Source organism: Oncorhynchus nerka, linkage group LG15, assembly GCF_034236695.1.
Source record: "Oncorhynchus nerka isolate Pitt River linkage group LG15, Oner_Uvic_2.0, whole genome shotgun sequence".
Taxonomy (NCBI): Eukaryota; Metazoa; Chordata; class Actinopteri; order Salmoniformes; family Salmonidae; genus Oncorhynchus; species Oncorhynchus nerka.
In genome coordinates this window covers 78432040-78452463 of record NC_088410.1, presented here as the reverse complement: position 1 = coordinate 78452463, position 20424 = coordinate 78432040, and the positions used below count along the sequence as shown (strand labels likewise).

Sequence of the window (20424 nt, the reverse complement as noted above, 5' to 3'; positions counted from 1 at the left end):
GCCATGTGCATTAGTAACGTACTTTCTAAATGATTTACATTCGTTTTTAATTCCATTTGTATGTTAGCTTATCCATATTAATGTTGGTTTTAAGTTATTTTATATATATATATATATTTACGTTTCAGCTTATTTTTATTGTATGTAAAGAATCCAAGCAGTACATCTCTCCACAATAGTGTAACATCTTCATAAATATGTTCAATTATAAATCTACTGATGTCTTGCCATAGTATTCTTTCATGAATACAATGCCCAAAAAGATGCAACACCGTTTCTGGGTGGTTACTACAAAAGGAGCAATTTGAGTTGATGTTTTCCTTAAACTTCTTCATATAGTGGTTGGCAAGATAATATTTATGAATAATTTTAAACGAAACTTCCTTAATTTTGTTAACAAGTAGGTATGTGTGTGGCAAGATAATATTTATGAATAATTTTAAAGGAAACTTCCTTAATTTTGTTAACAAGTTGGTATGTGTGTGGCAACATCCAAACTTTTTTCCAACTGATGTTATCAATAAATCCATTCCAATAAGGCATGACATAAGGTATAGATACAACATCCTGCTGAAACAAGGTTCGTGTCGCTCTGTTGTTGAATGGACTTAAAGAGAAACAAATCTTTACTACTGTTGATAATGGGATATGTAGATAGGGCGAGTCGATCAAGGATCGATTCGGACAAGGTGGTAAATTGTATGACAAGCGACAGTTTATTCAGAGTAAAGATATCTGGTACAACGTATACGGGCTCATTCATTTGGCTCACAAGGAACCAGCAGAAAGAAGCCCCGATAACAGATTGCAAGCATGTTATGTACAGCACAGAAAGTGGGTTGAGTCTGGAAGTTCCGGTCTTTTGGTTGGCCACAGTTGAGGTGTTGTCTTCTTGGATTGGTCCTGTTGAGCCGTCCGTCGTTCCTCCGGGTCTCGTCATGTCGTTCTCAGTCACACAATGTTCGGCTAGGAAGGAGATTGTGTGTGTGTGCTTGTGTCTGCAAGTCAAGGCTGTGTCTCTTCCTCCCAATGTGTGGGTGTATGTCTTATCTGTGTGTCCTCGGCAGTTAGTGTGTATGTGTGTGTGCTGTGTGTGTGGGTGTGGAAGCTATCCTGTATGGGACCTAACATGTTTCACTGTGAAAATACGTTGTCTCAGTTATAGCAATGTAATAGCAGTAAGCTGGTCATTTGCATAAGAAATAGCACTTCCTTATACTACTGATGAGTAGTAGGTTCTGAGGGTCAGGTCTTGACACGTTCCTGAATAACAGAGCAACACCTGAGGGAATGGCACCTAAAACAATTGCAAAATCTTTAGGTGTTACAGGAACCTTGTAAAGTGATAAGAATTCCTTATAACTGAGTAAAAGACCCTCTGCGTTTACCAGTTGGCTCACCAATAGGATATTATTTCGGAACCAATATTCTAAAAACAAAGAGGTATTTTTATACAATATTTCCCGATTATTCCATACGTAATATCTGTGTGGAGAAAAAAATGTGTTTATAAATGAAGGACAATGACAAGAAAACCTGCAGATGAAAAGCAGAAAGTTTCACTGGAACTTTGTCAATATTATAATTTCAAAACAATATGAAGTTAAGGCCACCAAAAGTAGAGAAGACATGATGAGGAATAAAATTCCAGATAGAAGTGGGTCTTCTTAGGAATTGTTTTATCCAATAGATCTTAAAAGTATTACTTAAAGTAGTAAAGTCCAGAAAATTCAGTCCACCATTCTCATAAGTGTTCATTACAACAGTTTTCCTAATGTAATGGGTACGGTTTCTCCACAGAAAGTTGAAAAGCATCTGGTCTATCTCCTTGCTTATTTTACTGTCAAGATATAAAGATAGAGCACCGTATGTTAGTCTAGAGATACCTTCGGCCTTGGTTATTAGGACTCTACCTTTTAAAGATAAATCACTCTGTAGCCATTGATTTAGCTTCTTCTGGGGTTTTTTAATAAGAGGGTTAAAATTTAGTAAGCCTCTAGACTTCTGATCCTTTGTAATGGTTATGCCTAAATATGTAAGTTCTTCTTTTACTGGAATTCCATAATATGAAGGTGTCACACAATTCCTCTCTTTAACTCAAATCTAGGTGAGGTGCCATATTTCAATTTGATAGAGCGGTTACCATTTGCATAAAGAATCTTAATAGCCTTATAGAAAAAATCCCAAAAGTCAAGTCTCTCAAGGGAGTGGAAGAGAAACTGATGCTCTACTGTGTCAAATGCTTTATAAAAATCTAGAAATAATATGAAGCTATCCTCAGTTATTAGGTCTGAGTAGTCAAGTATGTCTAATACTAGTCTGACATTGTTAGAAATATGTCTGTTCCTCATGAAGCCAGACTGTTTCATCAATGATTGCATCCAGGACTTCTTTAATTATTTTTGCAAGTAGTAAGGCTAATATCTTATAGTCATTATTAAGAAGACAAATTGGACGCCAGTTATCGATGAGCAGCACTTCTTTTTTAGGCTTACAGGTATCAGTGTTATTAACCCCTGACTCATTGTAGGAGGGAGAACATTGTTTTTAATACTCTCTAAAAAAATACTTCAAATAGGAAGGGAGCTACTTGTTCAGAAAATAAGTTGTAAAATTCAGATGTATTTCCATCAACACCTGGTGATTTATTGTTCTTTAGATGTTTGATATACTCTAATCTCTTCAACTTTGATGGGTTCATCACACTGTTTAGGATCTATATCACTGATAGAGGGAACATTATTCAGTAGGTTAAAAAACATATCTGTGGATTCCTGACAGTACGTAGAGCTATACAATTTTCTGTAAAAATGTATACAGTATTTAGCCATTCTAATTTTAGGTCATCTGTAATAACACCATCAATGTTTAATTTATGGATAGTGTTATTTGTAGAGTGACATTTCTCAAGTCTAAAGAAATAGGATCCCTCCTCAATCCATTTTTTCCTGATCTAATAAAGGCTCCTTCTACTTTTAATCTCTATATATTATCCAGTTTATTTAATCTCTATATATTATCCAGTTTATTTAATCTATATATATCATCCAGTTTATTTCATCTATATATATCATCCAGTTTATTTCATCTATATATATTATCCAGTTTATTTATATAGTTTCTATATTATCTAGTTTATTTTGTAACTCACTCAGTTCCATCTTCTCCTCCCCCGAGAGGCCGGCAGGGGACCTCTGAGAAAGGGAAGTTATCTTAATGAGCACCTTTTCCTCCTCAGCTCTTCTGGTCTTAGCAAGATTACTACCATATTTTCTAAGGTATTTGGACACTTCAAATTTAAAGAGCTCCCAGTTCTTGCAATAAGATTTTATTCACAAGCCCAACCCAAAAGTGTGAGAGCAGATCTTTAACCTCAAACTTAACTACATGATTATTTAATAATGAGCTATTTAGCTTCCAGTAGGATGCTCTACCAAGGTTCGTATCAGGGGTAAATATTTTGATATCAATGTAAATAGCCCTATGGTCTGTGAGGGGAATAGTACAAATATGTGTAGTAACACACTCACTATCAATACATTTGGATATAAGCCAAAAATCTATTCTGGATTGTCTGGAACCTGTTTTGTTACTCCAAGTGAACAATCTGCCGGCCAGAACCCTTTCTCCATGTATCAGTAAGATCAAACTTTTTCATAAAAAGTATTAAACCCAAATTCTGACTGGTTGAAGAAGAAAAAAAGACACCCTCGTTCACTTACCCTCGCTTTATATCCTTGGGCTAATCCCCGTCACCATTTTGGACGTTGGTCCAAACGATTAGCCAAACAAGGATTATTCGCAATGTAAGCCCCTCAGCCCTTCTTTCTGATCGAGTTTACGAGTGTACAATTATTTTCACTTCAGGCCTGAAACGCCCCACAATTCAATTCGCGATGATTGTAGAGTGGATGCTGGCAGCAATGACCCAAGCGAGATGCAGTACAGCACCAACAACTGTTGCAGCAGGAGCCGCCTAAAGAAGTCCTACAAGGTGCAGTGAGTTGGATTCATCTTCACATGAAATCCACATAACTCATCAACTGGGACAGCATGCATGAATGTTAGTGTACCACTTCATTCAGGATCCGCTGCTGAAAGGACAGCGCCGTTTCATCTTGGCTGACGACTTTTATGAATGGAAGCAGGAGAAAGACAAGCAGCCCTTCATCTATTTCCCCCAGACTCAAGGACCCACTCACGTGAAAACAGAGGACCAGGATGAGCGGACACCCTATAAGGAGGATACAGACATGCATGAGTCTGAAGAAGGCTCTGTAGACCTGGAAGAGGTGAGCCTAGCCACACATGCACCTTTCATCACTAAGAAAACTAACATTCAGAATAAGATGATTGAGTCTGATTTCACTGATGAGGTCTCCCATCTTCCCTTTTCTTCTCAAAAATACTTTAGCACTCTCCCACTGACTCCATCCTGACCCATTTTGTGATCCTTCTGTTTGTCTGTAGTAATGAAATAATGTAAACTTTGCCTTTTGACCGATTTGATGTATTTCTGTCTTATGTAGGACAAAGGAGTCTGTGAGTGGAGAGGATGGCTGTTGCTGACCATTGCAGGACTGTTTGACTGATGGAGTCCCCATAGTGGAGATCCCCTCTAGACCTACACTGTGATCACTCTGGGTACATCCCCTATCATCAAGGCATCCATGACCGGTATGGGTCTGTTTAAAACATTACTCTCTTCTTGAGTAAAGTATGTTCTTTATATATGAAAGTTGGTATGAGGTAGAATCACCAATGATTTTGCTTGTGTTGCAGGATGCCAGCGATTCTCGACAGAGGTCAGAAGATGGCTGGATTTTGTTGAGGAGAAGTCATTAGATGCCCTAAAACTGCATCAGTCCAAAAACAAACTGACCTATCACCCAGTCTCTTCACTGGTCAACAACTCTCAAAAACAAGAGTGCCTGCTGCCAGTGGATCCTCAGGCTAAGAAAGTATAACTGCATGACTTCACTGAGCTACATACCCATATTTGAGATGTCTGATGCGTTCCAATCATTGAATAGCTCCTGATCATTGATCTGGGACAACCTTTCTAAACACTTAACATATCTAGATTTAAAATGTTGAAGAGTAAAAATACATAATGGGCTCCATACCATACTACACTTTCCTCCCTGCCTCCCCTCATCATATATACTTCCTTCCACAGGAGCTCAAGCCCTCAGCTGGCAGTAAGATGATGATGGGCTGGCTAAAGAGCAGCACACCCTCCAAGAGGAAAGAGCCAGACACTGGGGAAGTCAAACAGGAGGGCCACACAGGAGAAACCAGGCCTGAGAAGCAGCCGAAGACTGCAGGGCCTCTCCAACAGTGGCTGCAAGGACCCAGTAAGAAACCCAGGACCAACTGAGTGGTTGGGACAAACATTGACTGACTTTGAAAAGAGATGGGAACAGACTGAAGAATGTATGTCTTATTGTCTTGAGGTGGAAGAGCGCAAATGGTTTGATTATTTTTACGTGTAATCTGTCAAACGTAATTAAACGTTTGACAGATTTCGATGGTCCCGTGTTCTGTCAACTTTCACAAGTGACCAATTTTTATATTTCAGTACAAGTAGTAGACTGAATACAAATACCAAGTGAGTGCCCCCATGCAAAATTACACATTTCAATGTATTCTAAGAGTATCCTATAGATTTGAGTAAACTGTCTTTCAACAGCTGTGTGTATGAGAGCCATGATAGTAACCTACTGTGCTTTAACTACCTGTTCTACTTGCACTAACACACACAGATTCTTTATTCAATAACCATTATTACTACCTGAAACCCAAAGACATTTTCAAACAATGTAGATTAAGTGCATTTATCATTTCATTAACTTGATTAAAGCTAACACATTTCCCCCATATGTCCTCTGATGCAATTCAAATTCTAAACATAATATGCGAACAGACAAAAGATCTGATCAGTAAAAAAAAGAGTAAAAATCAAGCACTTAAATTATTTGCCAACCTGAGCTATCGGCAGAGAGAGAAACTGACGAGACAGGTTTTCTTGCCTTAAACGATTGACAAAGGTTTGTAATAGTTGACAGCGTAAAAAGAAGACAGGTACTAGCTAATAATAGTAAAGAGATTTCTATTCTGAAAATATATCTCCCTTGGTTTGATTCTCTACCCCGTGTCAGGTCTCAATGTTGACAAAATAATTTTCCGCTTGACTTTTCCCCCATTGAGAAACAATGTGTAGGGCAGTTGAGGACATCATGGAAGTTGGGGAGTAGAGTTAAAATCCATATTGCCTCTTCTGCCTTGAGCTAAAAAAAATAATTAAAAAGTGTTTATTGTGGCTCCAAAATAAGGTGTCAAATAGGGTTTGAATAAGCCTACATGACAACAAAGTGCAAAAAATGCTGTATGTTGGATTTGCTAGTTTACATCCAATCAAATTAACACATGTATCTTTAGGCAGTACATTGGTATAACCCCCACACACCATTGATATAAATTACTCAATCTGATCCTTCACCACTGGAACTTTGGGAGTGAACTACATCTAACCCCCCTTATAAAATGTTATGAGGCTGGTGCCATGGAAACAATGGCATGTAAAAAGGTGTTTGAGACAGGTTAGAGGAAATAATAAGCAGATATGCTGTTAAATGCTCTAATATCCATCTGGGTGTTCTTTGGGCTTGGAGACTCATCTTGAGAGTAAATGTGTGATGTGTACACAGGGATGAGTCCAGTGTGTGTGTGTAAAGTATAATTTACGAGCGGAACTCTGCTTGCATCTACGAAGGCCAGTGATGATATTGGGCAGAGGAGAGCACACAGGGGCATGGAGGATAAAGGGTAGACAAGGCAAGACAGAGTAGCAGGGCAAACAGTTGTCCCCTGTAGGTCTGTCCCCTGTAGGTCTCCTAGGTCCTCAGCAGCTGCAGGCCTCCGCTGATGGCTTGGCCCGTTCGTTCCTGTCCAGCTTTATCGGTTCAGGAAACTCATTGTACAACTCTACCTCTGTCTCCTAAAAGACAAGATGGTGTTAAGTACTTTAAAGTATTTTTACTGAAGTAGTTTTGTGGGGTATCTATACATTACTATTTATATTTTACAACTTTTACTTTACTACATTCTTAAAGACAATAATGTACTTTTTACTACATACATTTTCACTGACAAAATGTTAGTTACATTTTGACAGGAAACTGGTCCAAATTCATGCACTTATCAAGAGAACATCCCTGGTCATCCCTATTGCCTCTGATCTGGCAGACTCACTAAACACAAATGCTTTCTTTGTAAATTATGTCAGTGTTGGAGTGTGCCCCTGGATATCTGTAAATTTAAAAAACAAAAGACAATTTTGCCATCTGGTTTGCTTAATATAAGCAATTAGAAATTATTTATACTTTTTCTTTTGATATTTAACCCCTTGACTTTCATATTTTGATATGTTACAAATTGGGATTGAAATGGAGTTGTCTTTTTTTTTCTTCAGCGATCAACACAAAATACTCTAATGTCAAAGTGGAATATATACAGTACCAGTCAAATGTTTGGACACCTACTCATGAAAAAGGTTTTTCTTTATTTTTTATTATTTTATACATACAATAGTGAAGACATCAAAACTATGAAATAACATATGGAATTATGTAGTAACCAAAAGTGTTAAACAAATCAATCTATTTTAGATTCTTCAAAGTTGCCACCCTTTGCCTTGATGACAGCTTTGCACACTCTTGGCAATAATTAAAAATAAATAAATAATATATCTTCAATAGATAAGTATTCAACCCCTTAGTCAATACATGTTGGAATCACCTTTGGCAGTGATTACAGCATAAGTATCTTAAGAGCTTTATACACCTGAATATTTGCCCATTATTATTTTTTAAACTCTTAAAGCTCTGTCAAGCTGGTTGTGATCATTGCTAGACAGACATTTTCCAGTCTTGCCATAGATTTAAGCGAAAACTGTAACTAGGCCACTCTGGAACATTCAATGTCATCTTGGTAAGCAACTCGTGTAAATTTGGCCTTTTTAGGTTTTAGGTTATTGTCCTGCTGAAAGGTGAATGTCTCCCAGTGTCTGTTAGAAACCAAGTTTTCCTCTATGATTTTGCCTGTGCTTAGCTCTAAAAACTCAGTAGACCTTGCCGATGACTACCATATCCATAACATGACGCAGCCGCCATCATGCTTCAAAATATAAAGAGTAGTACAGTACTTACTCAGCGATGTGTTGTGTTTGATTTGCCCCAAACACAATGCATGTTTTGGAATATTTTTTATTCTGTACAGACTTCCTTTTCACTCTGTCATTTAGGTCAGTATTGTGGAGTAACTACAATGTTGTTGATCCATCCTCAGTTTTCTCCCATCACAGACATTAAACTATGTAACTGTTTTAAAGTAACCATTGGCCTCATGGTGAAATCCCTGAGCGGTTTCCTTCCTCTCCGGCAACTGAGTTAGGGAGGACACCTGTATCTTTGTAGTGACTGGGTGTATTGATACACCATCCAAAGCATTATTAATAACTTCACTATGCTCAAAGGGATATTCTGTGTCTGCTTTTAATTTTAATTTTTTTTACCCATCTGCCTGTGAGGCTTTGGAAAACCTCCCTGGTCTTTGTGGTTGACTCTGCACTTGAAAAATCACTACTCGACTGGGGGACCTTACAGATACTTGTATGTGTGTATGTGTGGGGTATAGAGATGGGGTAATCATTCAAAAATCATGTTAACCACTATTATTGCACACAGAGTGAGTCCATGCAACTTATGTGTACACAGCGATATTTTCCCTTCTGAAAGTATTTAGGCTTGCCTTAACAAATGGTTTGAATACTTACTGATTCAAGACATTTCTACTTTAACATTTCTGCAAACAAAATTTCACTTTGACATTGATGGGTATTGTGTCTAGATCAGTGGCACAAAATCTCAAATGAATCCATTTTAAATTATGTCTGTAACAACAAAACATGGAAAAAGTCAAGGGGTGTGAAAGGCACTGTACAATGAAATCAAGACAGCACTACTGTAAATACACAAAACCCACATGGCATTCAGCAAAGCTCTTATAAGCTCCCATCTGACCCCTACCTGTTTAAGAGCATTGCGTGCGATAGTCTGGAAAGCCTGTTCAACGTTGATGGCCTCCTTAGCGCTGGTCTCGAAGTAGGGGATGTTGTTCTTGCTCTGACACCACGCCTGTGCTCGTTTGGTCGTCACCTGACAGATGCAAAGGGCAGCTGTCATTCTCTGCGGGGAACACAAGCTACTGCCTGAGATGCTCTGGTCTCAAACACTACATCTTGACCCACCTGTCTGTTCTCCAAGTCAATCTTGTTGCCTAGCACCACAAAGGGGAAGTTCTCGGGATCTCGGGGGCTGGCCTGTATAAGGAACTCGTCCCTCCAGCTGTCTAGCGTCTTAAAGGTGTTGGGGGCAGTCACGTCAAACACCAGCACACAGCAGTCTGCCCCGCGGTAGAACGCTACACCCAGAGACTGGAACCTCTCCTGCCCTGCAGTGTCCCAGATCTGTGACAGAGCACAGGGAGGCCATACATGTTCATGAACAACAATAGATTATAGGCCTACCCACTGGCCTCTACTTCAGCACAGCACTTGTGAAGTGATGAGTAAATAGATAGTATCCCTTCCCCAGTACCTGCATGGTGACAAGTCTGTCATCCACCATCACTTCTTTCGTTAGGAAATCAGCTCCTATTGTGGCTTTGTACTGGTTACTGAACTTCTTATTCACATACTGGTTCATCAGCGACGTCTTCCCAACTCTGACAAGAGAGATTCAGCAACAGTTATGACAGAGTGATTGGTAAACAAACATATTTTGTAAACTTTTACGTTGAGAAGTGTAATTAGTAAGGTAGACCGGACACTCACCCAGAGTCTCCCAGGATGATGACTTTGAGTAGTACTTTCTTCCTAGACGTCATTGTGACACAGCTGAGGAAAGAGAAGGGGCACTAAATTAGAATGGTGGACTAACCATGTACATTGTTATTATGGTAAACAGCAACCTATAACACAGGCACACACAGCATGCTGCCTGTGTGTCTGCTGTGAAACACCCCCCCCCCCCCCCCAGGTTAAAAAGCCATGCAGTTTATGTTCTACGACAGCATGGCTCAGGCAATATTATCACAGGCTACTACTTACAACCACTACTACTGCCACTACCACTACAGTGTAAATATTATAACACACTTGCAATTGACTACATTGACCAGCTGCTAGCTCAACCTCACTCTAGACATTTGGTCCACAGCTAGTGATCCAGTCATTGGGATTACAGACAATGAAATGCTCAGAGCAGGAATAGTTCTGGGAATGTAACCAAGTACAGTGTGCCTCACTGGACACTGTTTAACCACATAAACAACAAGACTAGGTGTTTTTTGTTGTTTTTTTAAACTCTGCCTGCTCCTCCAACAACAGGTTCCTCTAATTTCACTTTCACAGGACACAGGTTTGGGAGAGGAATGTAGACTTAATGTAAACCAGAAACGTTTCAACATGTGAAGGAAGCTATGAGACTTGATCCACAGAGAGAGTGGAATACAATATTCCTGTTGATGTGCGGGCCATCTTTGTGCAGAGTCCTTCCACAAAGACACATTGAATAAATACCCCCCCCCACTCCTCCAATATAGTACACCTTGCGCTCACTGACCTACATTTTCTTAACAAAACAGCATAACCATATCTCCCCCAAATAAAACCTGACCATAATTATATCCTCCTGATTCCTGCTTACAAGCAACAATTAAAGCAGGAAGTACCATTGACTCGCTCAATACAGAAGTGGTCAGATGACGTGGATGCTAAGCTACGGGACTGTTTTGCTAACACAGTCTGGAATATGCTCCAGGATTCATCCAATGGCATTGAGGAGCATACCACCACATTCACCGGCTGCCTAGTGGTTAGAGCGTTGGGCCAGTAACCGAAAGGTTGTTGGATTGAATCCCCGAGCTGTAAAGGTAAAAATGTGTCGTTCTGCCCCTGAGCAAGGCAGTTGGACCCACTGTTCCCAGGGCATCGTGGATGTCAATTATGGCAGCCCCCTGCACCTCTCTGATTCAGAGGGGTTGGGTTAAATGCAGAAGACACATTTCAGTTGAATACCTTCAGATGGACAACTGACTAGGTATCCCCCTTTCTCATCCATTAATAGGTACATCAACGATGTCGTTCCCGCATGTACATTTGCCAACTAGATGCTATGGATTACAGGCAACATCCGCACTGAGCTAAAGGCTAGAGCTGCCGCTTCAAGGAGAGGGACACTAATCCCGACGCTTATAAGAAATCCCGCTATGCCCTCAGACGAACCATCAAACAGGCAAAACGTCAATATAGGACAATGATTAACTTCCTGACGGACCACCCCCAGGTGGTAAGGGTAGACACATCTGCCATGCTGATCCTCAACCCTGGCGCCCCTCAGGGGTGCGTGCTTAGTCCCTTCCTGTACTCCCCGTTCACCCACGACTGTGTGGCCAAGCACGACTCCAACACCATCATTAAGTTTGCTGACGACACAGCAGTGGTAGGCCAGATCACCGACAATGATGAGACAGCCTATAGGGAGGAGGTCAGAGTCCTGGCAGTGTGGTGCCAGGACACCACATCTCCCTCAATGTCAGCAAGACAAAGTGCTGATCGTGGACTATAGGAAAAGGAGGACCGAATAGGCCCCCATTAACATTGACGGGGCTGAAGTGGAGCAAGTGAACATGCCGTGTGGAAAGAAATTTGCAACACAAACAAACATGGAGGAGAGTGAACGTGACACAGAGCATGGAGACAGAGCTCATAGCTAAAAGAGGGGCCACTTCGGTCGCATGGATGTGGTTTGGGTATGAAAAGTCTGTCATGGATCAAAAAACCATCCTCTGCAAATGTGCCGCAGGCCGGTCCCGACAACAGGCTCAAACACCACTAACCTCTTTTACCACCTATGCAAGAATCATGTGAAACAGTACGGAGAGAGTCTACGGATGAGACCCAAAAGTACAGTTGAGTGTTCAAAACAAACCCCCAAATCAGACGTTGAAGAGGCTTATGCCCACAGCACACCATATGGCAAAGAATCACGAAGATGGAAGGAGATAACTGCTGCCGCTACGACTTAGATTTGCAAAGACATGGCCCCAATTTACATGGTCGAGAAACGCAAGTTGTATAATTCAAAATGTAATAAGAAATAAGCCTTTACACGTGGTCATTTTATAGAAACAATTTATTCATTGAATTTACAGAAAATGTGCTTTATTGTGATATGTATCATTTTATGAAATTACCTATATCAGGATATGAGATTTTGGCCATATCACTCAGCCCTAGTCCATACACACAAAGACAGTTGTGAAGAGGATACAACAACACCTTTCCCCCCTCAGGACACTGAAAAGATGTGACATTGGTCCCAGATCCTCAAAAAGTTCTACAGCTGCACCATCGAGAGCATCCTGACCGGTTGAATCACCACCTGGTATGGCAACTGCTCTGCATCTGACCATAAGGAGCTAGAGAGTAGTGCGCATGGCCCAGTACATCACTGGGGCCAAGCTTCCTGACATCCAGGACCTATATAATAGGCAGTGTCAGAGAAAAGGCCCCAAAAATTGTCAAAGACTCCAGTCACCCAAGTCATAGACTGTTCTCTCTGCTACCACACAGCAAGCGGTACTGGAGCACCAAGTCTAGGACCAAAAGGCTCCTTAACAGCTTCTACCCCCAAGACATAAGACTGCTGAACGATTAATCAAATGGCCACCCTATTAACATTGACACCCCCTTGTTTTTACACTGCTGCTACTCGGTGTTTATTACCTATGCATAGTCACTTTCCAAGTTACCTCAACTAACCTGTACCCCAGCACATTGACTCGGTACCGGTACCCCCTGTATATGGCCTTGTTATTGTTATATCATTTTCTTGTGTTCCTTTAGGATTTTTTTTTCTTTCCACTTTAGTTGATTTAGTAAATATTTTCTTAACTATATTTCTTGAACTGCACTGTTGGATAAAGGGCTTGTAGGTAAGCATTTCACAGTAAGGTCTACACCTGTTGTATTCGGCGCATGTGACAAATTATGTTTGATCACAGGACCGTGCATTCAGGAACCCCGACCTGGGATGTAGACCAACATAAGTGATCAATTGGACCACTCTAGATTCTGAGGGTGGAAGATACATGCATGGTGCCAAAATAGGCCTAAACTCAGTCTGAACAATTGAATGAAGCACTATATACTTTTTTAATTTCTAACAATTTGGCAATTCTGACTATGGCCTTGCTGACTCCATATTTAATCTCTAACCCATGACATTCATGAGTCGGGTGGGTCACATGGGTTTCTCATGTAGAAAGCAACACCACAGATTATTCATTATATTGACCAACTACACTATTGGCCAGTAACAACGAAAATAAACATCTTTAAAAATGGAAGGAGAGGAGGCCAGATCAGGTGAGACCATTCTAGCCAATGAGAGGGCAGACAGGCGTGTGAACAACATGCATAACGGTTTCCAATAGTTACCAAAACCACAAAGTCAAAATGATCTACCATAAAAACTTGTGAAAACTAAAAATGTGCTTTTTGGTTTTAATTTATTGTAAGGGTTAGGCATATAGTTAGCAGTGTGGTTAGGGTTAGGTGGAAAATCACATTTCAAGAAGATAAATTGTAGAAATAGGCGGGGACTTTGTGGTAACTAGTGACGACCAGGCACAACTCCGCTATAACTTTTTTTTCCTCAAAATTGCCGGGATGTCACGTGTCCTTCCTATATCCGTACACTTGTAACAAAACGTTTTGCAACGGAAATCGTTTACTCCAAACGGATGGATTTTGCAACGAAAACAATATTTTTCTATTGGACAAATTCAGGAATGTACTCATTACCTCGATTCTGAAGCAAACGAAAAAAGGGGGAACCTATTTGAATTGGTCAAATAGACACACTCCCATACAATCATCATAGACTCTGCTGCTACAATGTTCATCATATATCCTGATGCCTACCTTACCCCTAAACATATCTAACCCTACTACTCCAGTATCCCTGCACATTGTAAATATGATATTGGAACCGACCCGGACTTATACTGAACAAAAATATAAATGCAACATGTAAAGTGTTGATCCCATGTTTTATAAGCTGAAATAAACCCCTTCTAAAAAAACCTACACTCGATCCCTCCGATGTCAACAACTACAGACCAGTATCCCTTCTTTCTTTTCTCTCCAAAACTCTTGAACGTGCCGTCCTTGGCCAGCTCTCCCGCTATCTCTCTCAGAATGACCTTCTTGATCCAAATCAGTCAGGTTTCAAGACTAGTCATTCAACTGAGACTGCTCTTCTCTGTATCACGGAGGCGCTCCGCACTGCTAAAGCTAACTCTCTCTCCTCTGCTCTCATCCTTCTAGACCTATCGGCTGCCTTCGATACTGTGAACCATCAGATCCTCCTCTCCACCCTCTCCGAGTTGGGCATCTCCGGCGCGGCCCACGCTTGGATTGCGTCCTACCTGACAGGTCGCTCCTACCAGGTGGCGTGGCGAGAATCCGTCTCCTCACCACGTGCTCTCACCACTGGTGTCCCCAGGGCTCTGTTCTAGGCCCTCTCCTATTCTCGCTATACACCAAGTCACTTGGCTCTGTCATAACCTCACATGGTCTCTCCTATCATTGCTATGCAGACGACACACAATTAATCTTCTCCTTTCCCCCTTCTGACGACCAGGTGGCGAATCGCATCTCTGCATGTCTGGCAGACATATCAGTGTGGATGACGGATCATCACCTCAAGCTGAACCTTGGCAAGACGGAGCTGCTCTTCCTCCCGGGGAAGGACTGCCCGTTCCATGATCTCGCCATCACGGTTGACAACTCCATTGTGTCCTCGTCCCAGAGCGCTAAGAACCTTGGCGTGATCCTGGACAACACCCTGTCGTTCTCAAATAACATCAAGGCGGTGGCCCGTTCCTGTAGGTTCATGCTCTACAACATCCGCAGAGTACGACCCTGCCTCACACAGGAAGCGGCGCAGGTCCTAATCCAGGCACTTGTCATCTCCTGTCTGGATTACTGCAACTCGCTGTTGGCTGGGCTCCCTGCCTGTGCCATTAAACCCCTACAACTCATCCAGAACGCCGCAGCCCGTCTGGTGTTCAACCTTCCCAAGTTCTCTCACGTCACCCCGCTCCTCCGCTCTCTCCACTGGCTTCCAGTTGAAGCTCGCATCCGCTACAAGACCATGGTGCTTGCCTACGGAGCTGTGAGGGGAACGGCACCTCAGTACCTCCAGGCTCTGATCAGGCCCTACACCCAAACAAGGGCACTGCGTTCATCCACCTCTGGCCTGCTCGCCTCCCTACCACTGAGGAAGTACAGTTCCCGCTCAGCCCAGTCAAAACTGTTCGCTGCTCTGGCCCCCCAATGGTGGAACAAACTCCCTCACGACGCCAGGACAGCGGAGTCAATCACCACCTTCCGGAGACACCTGAAACCCCACCTCTTTAAGGAATACCTAGGATAGGATAAAGTAATCCTTCTCACCCCCCCTTAAAAGACCTAGATGCACTATTGTAAAGTGGCTGTTCCACTGGATGTCATAAGGTGAAAGCACCAATTTGTAAGTCGCTCTGGATAAGAGCGTCTGCTAAATGACTTAAATGTAAATGTAAAATGTATAAAAGATCCCAGAAATGGTCCATTTCTCTCCAATTTTGTTTACATCCCTCTTAGTGGGCATTTCTCATTTGCCAATATAATCCAGCCACCTGACAGGTGTGGCATATCAAGAAGCTGATTAAACAGCATGGTCATTCCACAGGTGCACCTTGTGCTGTGGACAAAAGGCCCCTCTAAAATGTGCCATTTTGTCACAACACAGTGCCACAGATGTCTCAAGTTGGGGGAGTGTCCAATTGGCATGCCACCCGAGCTGTTATCAGCTAATTGAATGTTCATTTCTCTACCATAAGCCGCCTCCAACGTTGTTTTAGAGAATTTGGCAGTACGTCCAACCAGTCTCAAACTCAGTCCATGTGTAACCACGCCAGCCCAGGGCCTCCACATCTGGCTTCTTCACCTGCAGGATCTGAGACCAGCCACCAGGACAGCTGATAAAATTGAGGAGTATTTCTGTCTGTAATTAAGCCATTTTGTGGGGAAAAACTCATTCTGATTGGCTGGGCCTGGCTCCCACGTGGTTGGGCCTGTTCCCTCCCAGGCCCACCCACAACTGCGCCCCTGCGCAGTCATGTGAAATACATAGATAAGGTCCGAATGAATTTATTTCCATTGACTGATTTCCTTATATGAACTTAAACTAAAAAGCATTGAAATTGTAGCATTTATATTTTTGTTCAGTATACTTTTTGTGTTCTCATCTCTCTCATGTGTTTTTGTTCTACTTTACTTTTTTTGTAGTACTACTGATATTGCCAGCAGCATACCACCCTGCTGGCTTGCTTCTGAAGCTAAGCAGGGTTGGTCCTGGTCAGTCCCTGGATGGGAGACCAGATGCTGCTGGAAGTGGTGTTGGAGGGCCAGTAGGAGGCACTCTTTCCTCTGGTCTAAAAAAATATCCCTATGCCCCAGGGCAGTGATGGGGAACACTGCCCTGTGTAGGGTGAGGTCTTTCAGGTGGGACGTTAAACGGGTGTCATGACTCTCTGAGGTTATTAAAGATCCCATGGCACTTATTGTAGGATTAGGGGTGTTAAACCCTGCTAAATTCACAATCTGTCACCTAATAATCCTCCATTTATGATTGGCTCTTTCATCCTCTCCCCTGCAACTATTCCCCAGATCGTTGCTGTAAATGAGAAGGTGTTCTCAGTCAACTTACCTGGTAAAATAACAGATAAATAAAAAATGGATTACTTTATGGTTGGGAAAAATCAAGCAAGAATGGCGTTTCCCTGTACCTGTGCACATGACAATAAAAAACTTGAGAAACTAGTTTTACTCTGTTCGGTTCTTAAACAGCTAAAGGTTTCCGTAATGAATACACCCCAGGTAGGTCCCTCATTTGCTTCCTAGAGTTTTGAAACAGACGAAACATTTTTGCAACTGATTCCGATTCATGTATACACCCCTTGCTGGCTAGTATGAAACATTTGGCTAGCAAGGTTAGCTCGTAAACAAATGTTTACCAGTTGCTAAAATACTAGCTAGTTAGCTAATGATTACGTCATTCAACACTAACGTTAGTTATTTTATCAACAAGGTTAGCTAAATTGAGTAACGTTAGCAGACATGACAGTTCGCTCAACTCTGGCTAAACTGTTTGTTTTCTAACGTTACTTTAGCTAACTAGTAGCTGGCATAATGTTGGCGTTACCCCTGATGGGCCTAGTAGGTTAGATAGTCCGTTAACGTAACGTTAGTTGGTGCATTACTAACTAGCACCTAGCTAATTAGATACTACAGAGCCATGCATTTAGAAAAATAGCTAAGTACATGGTTTAGGATAGTTAGCTCAGTATATGATTTTGGATGCTTACTGGCTGTTTAGACAGCTAACTAATTGGACAGGGCTGATTTTGACAAAGATGTTCTAGTATGACTGATGAGTGACACTCATATTAGAGTCGAGAAGCTAGGTATCTGACTTCAGTGTCTAGCGCTCAACGCCCACTGCGGGGACAAACGACCCGTTAGCTAGGTAAGTAAATTGGTAAACATAAAATAACCATTTATCAAAATTTGTGCAGAAAAAGAATACCAGATACAAATCTTACCTTGATCAACCCAAACACAGGGAAGGAATATTAAGGAATGTCCAAGTGAGCCTTTCGTCTAACTAGATGAAAAACAAACGACCCACCCCCACCCAACAACCTAACGTTCGTTAGCTAGTTAGTGGTGTGGTAACGTTGCTGTCAGAACGCACGTCTGTTTAATGATATGCAATATATACTTTCAATACTGTAGGTAAGCCACCTGTGTTTCCAAAGTAAGATAAAGTATTAAGCAAGAGGAATCCCTGTAGGTATACTTGAAGAGGGCCTATTTCTTTTTCTTTTCAGTCTCTTGTCACTTCCTCCAAAACATCCTCTGAGTCAGCAATCTTTGACGTCATCACAGATGTTGACTACGACACGCCCTAAACCCTGCCCCCTTTTTACTGTATATAGCAGGGTTTCCCAATTTAGGGGTCACCTCATTTGAAAATGGGATAGCTAGAGAAAACAGGGTAGTTTGACCAAAGTCGCGCTTTGGTATTTTTATTTTACTAGGCAAGTCAGTTAAGAACAAATTCTTATTTTCAATGATGGCCTAGGAAAAGTGGGTAACTGCCTAGTTCAGGGGCAGAATGACCAATTTTGTACCTGGTCAGCTCAGGGATTTGATCTTACAACCTTCCAGTTACTAGTCCAACACTCTAACCACTAGGTTACCTTCCACCCTTATGTATGGTTACATAAGAAAAAGGTTTCTTATTAACAGAACAATGATAGGAGGGTGGTTGGCAGTGGTGGATGTGTGTGCGTATAACACCTATGACTAGAAACCCAAAGGTTACATGTTTGAATCTCATCACAGACAACGTTAGCATTTTGGTAGCTTTTAATCTACTTAGTACTTTTTAGCTACTTTGCAAGTATTTAGCAAATGAGGTCGTGAATGACCTCATTACTGAGTTCAAAATTGATTACATGGCTGTCTTCAGACTGTAGTGCTGCTTTTTTTGAAGTCACTCTTATGGAAGCCTCCCGCCGCCCAGACTACAGCTTAATAACAAACATTTAAAAAAAACATGGTTATCAGTTAATAAAGACCTGATGAGAAGTTTGATGATATTTGCCCTAGCCTACCACGCAAAGGCACAATGGATTTATTTTCCCCTGGTTGACACAGACATGCTAAGGGAAGTGATATCATAATTTAAGCCTTCTACCTGCCTTCACAATCCTATCCCCACCATCTTCTTCAAAATTGTTTTTATTTGCATATCTGAAGAAGTGCAAGCTATTGTTAATCACTCCCTGTTCACAGGCACTTTATGCAGATGACACCATTCTGTATACCTCTGGCCCTTCTTTAGACACTGTGTTAACTAACCTCCAGACAAGCTTCAATGCCATACAACTCTCCTTCTGTGGCCCCCAACTGCTCTTAAATACAACTAAAACTAAATGCATGCTCTTCAACATATCACTGCCCGCCCGTCCAGCATCACTACTCTGGACGGTTCTGACTTAGAATATGTAGACAACTACAAATACCTAGGTGTCTGGCTAGACTGTAAACTCTTCTTCCAGACTCAAATTAAGCATCTCCAATCCAAAATTAAATCTAGAATCAGCTTCCTATTTCACAACAAAGCATCCTTCACTCATGCTGCCAAACATACCCTTGTAAAACTGACCATCCTACCGATCCTCACCTTCGGTGATGCCATTTACAAAATTGCCTCCAACACTCTACTCAACAAATTGGATGCAGTCTATCACAATGACATCCGTTTTGTCACCAAAGCCCCATATACTACCCATCATTGCGACCTGTACACTCTCGTTGGCTGACCCTCGCTTCATACTCGTTGCCAAACCCACTGGCTCCAGGTCATCTACAAGTCTCTGCTAGGTAAAGCCCCACCTTATCTCAGCTCACTGGTCACCATAGCAGCACCTACCCGTAGCACGCGCTCCAGCAGGTATATCTCACTGGTCACCCCCAAAGCCAATTCTTCATTTGGCCGCCTTTCCTTCCAGTTCTCTATTGCCAATGACTGGAACAAACTGCAACAATCACTGAAGCTGGAGACTCATATCTCCCTCACTAGCTTTAAGCACCAGATGTCAGAGCAGATCACTGGACCTGTATATAGCCCATCTGTAAATAACCCATCCAACTACCTCATCCCCATACTGTATTTATTTATCTTGCTCCTTTGCACCCCAGTATCTCTACTTGCACATTCATCTTCTGCACATCTACCATTCCAGTGTTTAACTGCTATATTGTAATTATTTTGCCACCATGGCCTATTTATTGCCTTACCTCCCTTATCCTACCTCATTTAACATACTGTATATAGATGTCGTTCCCATAGCAACGATTAAAACATTCCCAAACCAGAAACCGTGGATTGATGGCAGCATTCGCGTGAAACTGAAAGCACGAACCACTGCTTTTAATCAGGGCAAGGTGACCGGAAACATGACCGAATACAAACAGTGTAGCTATTCCCCCCGCAAGGCAATCAAACAAGCTAAGCGTCAGTATAGAGACAAAGTAGAATCTCAATTCAACGGCTCAGACACAAGAGGTATGTGGTAGGGTCTACAGTCAATCACGGATTACAAAAAGAAAACCAGCCCCGTCACGGACCAGGATGTCTTGCTCCCAGGCAGACTAAATAACTTTTTTGCCCGCTTTGA

General features: G+C 41.8%; 1 protein-coding gene across 1 annotated transcript; it reads right to left on the bottom strand.

Annotated features, from left to right (window-relative positions):
- Positions 1–693: 693 nt before the first annotated feature.
- On the bottom strand, positions 694–18108 carry LOC115143336 (ras-related protein rab7). Its single transcript, XM_029683643.2, has 6 exons — positions 17779–18108; positions 9896–9958; positions 9660–9786; positions 9311–9529; positions 9090–9218; positions 694–7000 (listed from the first exon to the last, which is right to left on the bottom strand). Exons 2-6 carry the CDS (start codon positions 9946–9948, stop codon positions 6905–6907), a joined length of 624 nt encoding a protein of 207 aa, XP_029539503.1. The 5' UTR covers positions 9949–9958; positions 17779–18108; the 3' UTR covers positions 694–6904.
- Positions 18109–20424: the final 2316 nt, after the last annotated feature.

What these genes read in the sequence shown, in the direction of transcription:
- LOC115143336 (XM_029683643.2), bottom strand. Translation starts at nt 9,948, where the DNA reads ATGACGTCTAGGAAGAAAGTACTACTCAAAGTCATCATCCTGGGAGAC. An exon ending in TTGACTTGGAGAACAGACAG is followed by an intron (nt 9,219 to 9,310) that starts GTGGGTCAAGAT and finishes TGCATCTGTCAG; the next exon opens with GTGACGACCAAACGAGCACA. An exon ending in CACGCAATGCTCTTAAACAG is followed by an intron (nt 7,001 to 9,089) that starts GTAGGGGTCAGA and finishes CTTGTCTTTTAG; the next exon opens with GAGACAGAGGTAGAGTTGTA.